This window comes from Perca flavescens, chromosome 18 (assembly GCF_004354835.1).
Source record: "Perca flavescens isolate YP-PL-M2 chromosome 18, PFLA_1.0, whole genome shotgun sequence".
Taxonomy (NCBI): Eukaryota; Metazoa; Chordata; class Actinopteri; order Perciformes; family Percidae; genus Perca; species Perca flavescens.
In genome coordinates this window covers 13839407-13848892 of record NC_041348.1, presented here as the reverse complement: position 1 = coordinate 13848892, position 9486 = coordinate 13839407, and the positions used below count along the sequence as shown (strand labels likewise).

The 9486-nt window shown below is 43.0% G+C and overlaps 1 protein-coding gene across 1 annotated transcript; it reads left to right on the top strand.

Annotated features, from left to right (window-relative positions):
* The first annotated feature begins 595 nt into the window (after positions 1–595).
* wdr20b (WD repeat domain 20b) lies at positions 596–8652 on the top strand. The gene is made up of 4 exons (XM_028605577.1): positions 596–933; positions 4071–4253; positions 5072–6538; positions 6829–8652. Exons 1-4 carry the CDS (start codon positions 685–687, stop codon positions 6883–6885), a joined length of 1956 nt encoding a protein of 651 aa, XP_028461378.1. The 5' UTR covers positions 596–684; the 3' UTR covers positions 6886–8652.
* Positions 8653–9486: the final 834 nt, after the last annotated feature.

Below are 9486 nucleotides of genomic sequence, written 5' to 3'. Positions count from 1 at the left end.
GATAGAAAATGATGATGTAAGCTAAACACAAACCACATTTCATGCAACAACCGTGAAGTTTTCATGTAGTTACTATAAATGGGCCTGAGTTAGTGAGGACTAGATTAGGACTGGATTTAAAGCTGATTCTGGTTCCCAACTTCGCCCCAGGTGTGTCTGTTTAAAACACGACTCAGACATCTTCTCTCTTTTGATGTTATATTTAATTAAGCAACAGTAGAAACATGGGTGTGGGTAGCTCTGCTTACGTGTGTTAGTGTTAGCCAGAATAATATATATGTATATTAACGGTCTATGATCTTATTACATGATTACAGCTGTTTTAATGAGAAACGGCAATACAATTGTAATTTGTTTAAGGTGTATCATGTATGAATGCTACATCATTAGTCTAGAATGATACATTATAAGTCTATTAGATGCGGGTTATTGGGTTTGACGCCGGTTTCTACACTTTAGCACATTGACCATTCAGGGTCCAGCCATATACAGTATACTAGGTTTCAACCAACCAGTTGGTTCGGTTTCAACCGTGGACGTGTTAAGGATATATTAGAACCAACCTTCTAGTTTTGTCTCACATGACATACTTCCCTGTACGCATGGCTGCAGGACTTCAACGGTCCAACGCATGCGCTGTCGATACATCCGGGGATCGGACAAGGATGAACGCCAATTTCCAAGATGGCGGCGGAGGGAGGAGGGAAGGAGATGAACGAAATTAAAACTCAATTCACTACACGAGAAGGCGTCTACAAACTCCTCACTCACTCCGAATACAGCCGCCCCAACAGGGTGCCTTTCAACTCGCAGGGCTCCAATCCCGTCAAGGTCTCCTTCGTCAATGTAAACGACCAGTCCGGCAACGGCGACAGGATCTGTTTCAATGTGGGCCGGGAACTGTACTTTTATATCTACAAAGGCGTGAGAAAGGTAAACAATATTGACTGCAGCATCGAAGCCCCGCGCTGTCCAGGAGCACCCCATTGATTTGGCATCTCCAAACGTGTTGCACCCTGGCTGTCAACTCTCTTAGCTTCTGTCATTGAAGTGCGCAGGTTGTCAAGACAAGGCCATGTAGCAGACCTAGCTAAGTTAGGCGCTAATTAGCATTCTTGGCTAACATCGCCACAGAGTTGTCTTTTCCTCGTTGAGACTTGTGTGCGCTTCAGAGTCCGCCGGGTTTTTAAAAAAAAAGAAATTCTGAGTCCGTGATAAACTGACATGAAAATTCCCAGTGAACTGGATAAAGTGAGAAAAGGCTCGTCATGTCTTATGTTTGTTTTTCCTCGTTCTTTACATGGTAAAGCTAATATATGGGGTGGCAAGTTGTCAACAGTGCTCACCAGCAGGGTCAACTTTGGTGTTTCTATTACGGAACTAAGTTAAGTGTTCACATTGTAAGCAATTGGAGTGGTGGGGAGGGGTGTTTGTTATTCGTGATGTAATGATGTGTGCACTCTACTGTCAGGGTTTGGATGGGATGTAATATGATCCAATGTTTGGTTGCACACAGTGATGATGTCATTGCTGCAAGCCACTTTGGTCTTGTTGAATGGTGACTGTGACAGTGGTGATCGTGCTGATGATGTGGTTGTCCCTGAGGCAGCTACAGAATACGCAATCTAACAGCAGCCTAGCCTCCCTACACAACTCTTATTTCTCCAATCCAGATGCTTTCAGTGGTCTCTCACAATCTCACAGCACAGCAAAAACCATTAGAGGAAGTAGTATTTTTCTCTGTAGACTCAACTCAGCCAAAGACAGGGTAAACAGAGTGTATGACTATGGAATATGGAGAAATATGCAGCTTTTAAAAGCAGTAATAGGTGTTATTCCAGTTTTTTTTTTATGCAGATAATTACCTGGTAATGACTGTATGACTAATGGATATTATCCGTCAATGAATAATTTCTAGGAAAATCCTATAATACAACAGCCATTATAGCAACAAACCTTTATTAACTAAAATTGGCTTGTCTCAAACACAACCAGTTCTGCACCTGAAGTTGTACTAAGACTTACTGTATATTGATTTAATTTTGGTAGCAGCTAGTATACATGGTAAAATATGGGATCACCTTCTAAAAAAACGTTTTTCATTTAAATTAAATTGAGCTCAGATAACTTAGAAAGAAGTAGATCCAGCCAAACCGCATTTCTGACAGTGAAGGCTGAACAAGGCTGAAATGCTTGGTCTGTTAAATTGGATAATAAGTGAATTGACTAATTGGGACTGAGAATGAAAGTGTGAGCATTTTTTTGGGGTGGGGGGGTGAATTAACTGACTTTCATGAATATATGAGTTGTGTCGTGCTATTTACAACCCCAAATACATTGGAATGCCGGAATAATTATTCAAAATCAAAATAGTTTTTCCATGCCATAGAAACCGTGGTTTACCATGGTGAGGTTTTGGCATTTTGTCCAAATTGTAGTGAGGGCCTGTTCCCTGCAGCTCTTGATTTAACATACTCACTGTGACAGCATCTTCTTTTACACCTTCTCCCTTGCAATATTTGAAATTGGTCCGTTGACAATAAGTCAGGTACACTCAAAGTTGAATAATGAGTTGGCATGATCTCCAACATAGCACACAGAAAACAAGGAGACTGTTATAACTGTTGGATGAAAGTCAGAGAAGGACGATAGAAGTATAAGAGGTCATGCTGCCTGATTGTTGATGGTGATTATTGGACAAGTTGTTGACATTAGTGTGTGGCCTACTCACTTGTCTCAATAGGTGGGAAAACACTGCATACCTATTCATTCAGCCCGTCTATTCTTTCATTTATTTTAATGATGAATGTAAGAGTTCCCTCATTGAGTTGACCTTAAAAATTCTACTGCCGTACAGCCAGTAGTCTAGACCCAGCTTGTGATGAATTAAAAACTTTTTTTAAGATCTCTTTTTTTAAGTCTCATTATTGTGTAAAATATTTTGGTAGCCAATAGGGAAAGCTCATCATCATTGTAGCACTGGAAATGTTAAAGTCAAATATCCTTATTTTATTTAGAGCGGCGTCACTTTGACAATACTGGCAGCTTTTTTATTACATCCACTGCGCTTTCTCTCTGCCTCCTTTTTAATGCATTAAAATAGACCACAAGAGAGTTGCAGCAATAAAGCATAAAGCCTTCACAAATATCACATTTTGACTGGTCCAATGCCAGATACATCTTTGCCAGGTCAGCAGCTCTGTTGATCAGGTCTAAGTTATCATTTTCCTTTTAGACCTGTTACAGGTTTAGCTAATTGTCTCTTCTTTCCTTATTTATTTCTTTATTTTTTTAACAATAATGACTATTTTTCAGTGATAAATAGGGTCAGTTTTGATATGATTGGTGATAATGACTGTTGTCATTCTATTGAAGCTTACAGGATTCAAACTCCTCATATGGTATGGGGAAAAAAGGTGACTTGTATATCACATTTTCATTTCGGTAAGTCTTCACCGTGTCATGTTTACTTTGAATTGAGTTGTGTTGTCAACCGCCTGTACGAAGACAAAATAAACAGTTAACCTATGTGGTCACGCTGGGCTGGTCTACCTCTCTATTTTTGGATAATGACTTTCCATGTGTCAGAATTCATTATCATCATGCACCAGGAACATTGGTTGGCACTTTAGACACCAACAAAGAGTACATAGCAGCCAACAATTCTCTTAAGATATTTGTCCCCAGCAAGTATTTAGAGATTTTAAGTTTTAAAAGTGGTATTTTTCTGTAGAATATAAGTGAAATTGATCCAATTTCTGGCATTCTGATCTGGGATAAGTTGTCCCCTTGTGTATAAAATAATCAATGTAATTCAAAAGGCCTTAATGTTCTTTGCTGCAACTGAAGCTCAAATACATTATGTTGGAAGAAATTGTTGGAGAAAGGCTCTGATATAAACATAAGCACTGAGTTGTGGATTAAAGTATTAGGTCACCTTAAAAGTAAATGGTAGCCAAGAAAGTGTCCATCACAATCACGGCTGCTTGTCCTTTCAAAGCAGCGTCAAAACGGTTGACCCTAAAAACAGCTTTTTAAAACTAATTTGCCTGTATTTCTCATTGTTCTAGGCTGCCGATCTTAGTAAGCCTATAGACAAGAGGATATACAAAGGAACGCAGCCCACGTGTCACGACTTCAACCCCATCACAGCAACAGCAGAGAGTGTGTCCCTGCTGGTGGGCTTCTCCGCAGGCCAGGTGCAGCTCATCGACCCAATAAAGAAGGAAACTAGCAAACTCTTCAATGAAGAGGTGGGTTCCAGTCAGTGTCTGATGTTCTGATGCATAGGCCGAAACTTAAAGGAACACGCCGACTTATTGGGAATTTAGCTTATTCACTGTAACCCCCAGAGTTAGTCGATACATACCCTTCTCATCTCCGTGCGTGCTGTAAGGCTGTCTGACGGCTCCAGCGGCATCAGGCCAGCACAGATCCTGCAGGTGAATGGTTCCAGTAATCCTACTGCTCCGAATAAGTGACAAAATAACGCCAACATGTTCCTATTTACATGTTGTGATTTGTAGAGTCACAGCATGTACAAAAAACAACGTAACATGAGACACAGCCACCTTCAATCCCTAAACAAACCGGGAACTATATTCTCAGGCGGAAGAGTAAAGTACTTTGGCGGAGTGATATGCTCGCAGCAAGCCTGTCTTAGAATATAGTTCCCGGTTTGTTTACGGTTAGAAGATGGCTGTGTCTCATGTTACGTTGTTTTGTGTACACGCTGTGACTATACAAATCACAACATGTAAATAGGAACAAGTTGGCGTTATTTTGTCACAATTTGGAGCAGTAGGATTACTGGAACCATTCACCTGCAGGATCTGTGCTGGAGCCGTCAGACAGCGTTACAGCACGCACGGAGATGAGAAGGGTATGTATGGACTTGTCTAACTCTGGGGGTTACGGTGAATAAGCTAAATTCCCAATAAGTCGGCGTGTTCCTTTTAAATCATACTAATGTTTAGTGTCAGTTGTCCACTGTTAGTTCAATAATGGAACAACTAGCTGACCAATGTCATTTTTTTTTTTTTCTCTTTTTGTCTTTGTCCTTCTCCCCCAGAGACTTATAGACAAGTCACGAGTTACGTGTGTACGATGGGTTCCTGGTTCAGAGAGCTTGTTTCTGGTGGCTCACTCCAGTGGCAGCATGTATTTGTACAATGTGGAAAACACGTGTGGCACCACGGCACCTCACTACCAGCTCCTAAAGCAGGGTGAAAACTACGCTGTGCATACCTGCAAGAGCAAGTCGGCTCGCAACCCGTTACTGCGCTGGACGGTGGGCGAAGGGGCGCTCAACGAGTTTGCCTTCTCCCCGGATGGCAAGTTCCTGGCCTGTGCGAGCCAGGACGGCTTCCTGCGGGTGTTTGGCTTCGACGCTGCAGAGCTCCATGGAACGATGAAGAGCTACTTTGGTGGTTTACTGTGCGTGTGCTGGAGCCCAGATGGCCGCTACATTGTGGCCGGAGGGGAGGACGACCTGGTGACGGTGTGGTCATTTTCAGACTGCAGAGTGATTGCACGGGGGCATGGTCACAAGTCGTGGGTGAGCGTGGTGGCATTTGACCACTGCACCACCAGCGTGGAGGATGGTGACCCCCCTGCCGAGTTCAGTGGTAGCGATGAGGAATTCCATGAGCAGATTCACTTTGGTGCGGGCCGAGACCGAGCCAACAGCGCTCATTCTCGGCTTTCTAAGAGAAACTCTACAGACAGTAGGCCCGTTAGCGTGACCTACAGATTTGGCTCAGTGGGCCAGGATACCCAGATGTGTCTGTGGGACCTGACGGAGGACATTCTCTTCCCTCACCTCCCTTTGTCCCGCACTAGGACTCACACTAATGTTATGAGTGCCACAAGCCCTCCAGCCACTGGACAAACTACTACGACAACGACTACTACAACAACTACTACTACTACTACTACTACTGCTGCTGTATCCGCCGCTAATCCCAGTGGCACCAATGGTAAAGACAATGTGAGCAATAGTAGCACCAGTGGCAACCCAGCGAACTCCCTCCCCAGCACCCTGCCTCGGTCAAACAGCTTGCCACACTCCTCCAACCCGACAGGGGGCAGCACCCCCAACAGTCACACAGGCAGCAACAGCAGTACTACCGCCACCTCCACCCCCACCACCACCACCACCACCACTAAGGGCAACAGCATCATTGACAGCGCTTTCATCGCCACTGGCGTCAGCAAGTTTGCAACTCTGTCGTTGCACGACTCGCGCAAGGAGCGCCACGAGAAGGACCACAAGCGAAACCACAGCATGGGTCACATCAGCAGCAAGAGCAGCGACAAGCTCAACCAGCTTAGCTCAACACGGACGGCAAAAGCGGAAGCAGCGAAGACTCTGGGCACTGCGCTGTGCCCGCGCATGGAGGACGTGCCGCTGCTCGAGCCGCTGGTGTGCAAGAAGATCGCTCACGAGAGACTCACTGTGTTAATCTTCCTGGAGGACTGTCTGGTAACAGCCTGTCAGGAGGGTTTCGTTTGCACATGGGCTAGGCCTGGGAAAGTGGTGAGTGACAGGCCTCTCGAGGATACTGTCATGTGACACCCCTTAACTCACGTTGTTTGCGGTGTAGGCATTTTCTCGCTGCACTCAGTAGCCGTTAATCCCACTGTGTGCAGCCAAAAAGGTTTTGGTTATTTCCTGCAAAGATTTACACTAAACCCTCGGCAGTTAGATGGTTAATAGCACTTGTTCTCCGACAGTAAACCTCACGGCCTCACTATTCCGCCTCTTTTTAATGCATTGTAAGTAACACTGTTGTTTGTTATCAACGTGTGTTATCTGTCTCTCCACAGGGTTTGCTATCATCTCAAAACAACCCAGCCAACTCCCCCAGTGGAACAGTAGTATAGCCCCAGTGCTGGCGCTGCTAATGACAGCTCCATGCAACAGAGACGGGGGATGACCAAGGCCGAGGCCCTGCAGCGCTTCTTCACACACTGTCACACACACAACGGCCTCCAGTGTCCCCTTCATTCTCATCACTACAACCACCCAGACGCTCTCTTTGTGTTACTGCTCATGTTTAGAGAACCGATGTTGGCCAAGCCATGGTTAGAAACTTGACGCCCTTTTGTCTGGGCGTGGAGAAAAAAAAAAAAAAAAAAGAAGGGTGCTATTGGGAAGTATGATAGCAAGCTTTAAATCGTCCAGGAGGTTTGTGGGAGGGATTGACTGGCTCATTGTTCCATCTATGGTCATATCAAGTCGTGTCGAGTCTGAAAATAACCTCTAGTACCCAATCCTTTGTGCCTGTAGATCTTCAAAGACTAGACATGCTATAAGCAATGTGGTGATGCCTCAACCTAACCTTTTGTATGAGTTTAATTCGGAAATATTTCCTTTTTATTTTGTTCCTTCAAATGTATTCACTGATAAAAAGGGAATAAGAGGAGGGATTGTTTTGGAGAAGAAGCATATCCCCATTTTTCACTTCCTGGGCGATCTCTTGTGCAGCCCCAGCCTGCGACACCTGTTCAAGAGAAGCTGGAGCTTTTTACTTCCTTTACACATATTTTAAAAATCAGTGGTATCACACTTTAAAGTGTATTTGCACAGATTTTCTTTCATTCTTGTTTCTTTTGTCCCCCTCACCCCCCACCTCCCCATTTTGAATTCATGGTGATGGAACACAGGCAAAATATTTTGAAGACTGTTTTGGAAGCACTTTGGGAAACGGCTTGTTCTTGCCCTCTGTCTCAACGCTGGATGCTGCAATCATAGGTTTTTTTATATGGAAAAAAAATTGTTTGCACTTAATAGTTTGTTAGAGGAGAATGGCTTTACATTTTTGGAGTGTGTAAGGACTCCTTGACAAGGTTGAAATATAAATAGAATTTAAAAAAAAAATACCTTTGTATCTATTGAACATTTATTTTAATATTGTTTCAGATTAAATGGGCTCTGTATTATATGTAAATATTGTATTTCAATGATTTATGGGATAAATGATCATTATTACATTAGTTCAAAGATCCTCATTTCAGAAAATAGTGATATTTCTAATACTAAAAGATCTATACCTAATATTAAAATGAATCTTGAATATGCAGGTGAAAATGTTTTCTTTTCTGTTGTACATAAAGAGAATTCAGGTGTATTTTTATTAATGTAAAGTTTGGTATAGGAGACATCTATGAAATCCTCTTATCTAACAGGTAGTGCTAAATGCTAGCTAGCCTGTCGCTGCAAATTCCTTTTACAACACATAGGCAGGTAGACGCAGCGGTCTAATTCAGCCATCACTCCGAGCTCAGGTAAACCACAGGAAGACTAACGCTGGCATAGTTCCCCCTCACTAGTCCCATCCATCAACGTGTGTGTGAATTCACTTTAACTAACAAATTAGACTGACCACCATGTTCTGCAGACAGGGCTGCAATCTGTGAGACCTGTTTATTTTATTTTTTTTGTGAGTAATAATTACTGAACTGATTCTGAACTTGTGAACAAACATTTGACACTGTGTTGAATACCAACTGACTGACGTCGGCACTTGATGGTGGTGGAAGTGCTTGAGGTGAGCGTGTTTTACAAGCACCCACGTTAGGAAGACTGAGATATTAACAGTGGGAGCATTTTCCTTCATGTGACGCCTATTAAAAACAGCTTTGACAGATTATATGTTCCATTTGTGTTGCTTTATTAAGTGTGTGTACTCACCGCATGAATCAGTGTCTTCATGTAGCAATCATTAGTTGGGAATATACCTTCATGCTTTCCCCCACATGAGGCCAGAGGCCGGGCTCAGCACACAACATGAATTTATTAGGTGACAGACAAGACTGGACAACCAAAAACGCTTCATATCACTCCACTGGCAGTCATGCATAAGAGTAGAACTCCCATTACAGTAGCATTTGAACCAGCCACTGTATGCTAGCATTTGAACAATGTTCAGTGATTATATAACAAGGAAGTATAAAGTTTGCAAAAGAGAAAAAAAAAATCCGTCTGACATGCTGACACATTTCTTTTTGATAATACTATTAAATCACATCTGGCAGGTCATGTCCTGATGTGATCACATCCCCATTAGGAAGTAAGCAAATGGAAATTAATCAATTGTTTCATTTAATGGACCTTTTTCACAGCAGACATTTTGACTTGTCATAGTAGGAAATCAAGTGTCCCAGTAAGCTATTTCAGTGAGTCAGCATGCACAATACCAGGGCCTCTCCTAAGTGGAATGCAGCCATCAGTAATGGTTTTGAACACACCTGTCCTTTTCCTACTATGAAATGTCAACATGTCTGCCGTGAAAAAGGTCTATAGAGTTATTAAAAGGCCCTGCCACACAGGTGTTTTTAGTTATCAGCTAATTAGACCCCGCTGGAAATGGAAATGGACCCTGCACAGGTGTTTTCACTTATTTTGGTTGATAAGACCACTGCTCAGATTGGGCGGAGCTATGAGGTCATGCACTTCCCAGTATAGCTAAACTTAGCACAAAA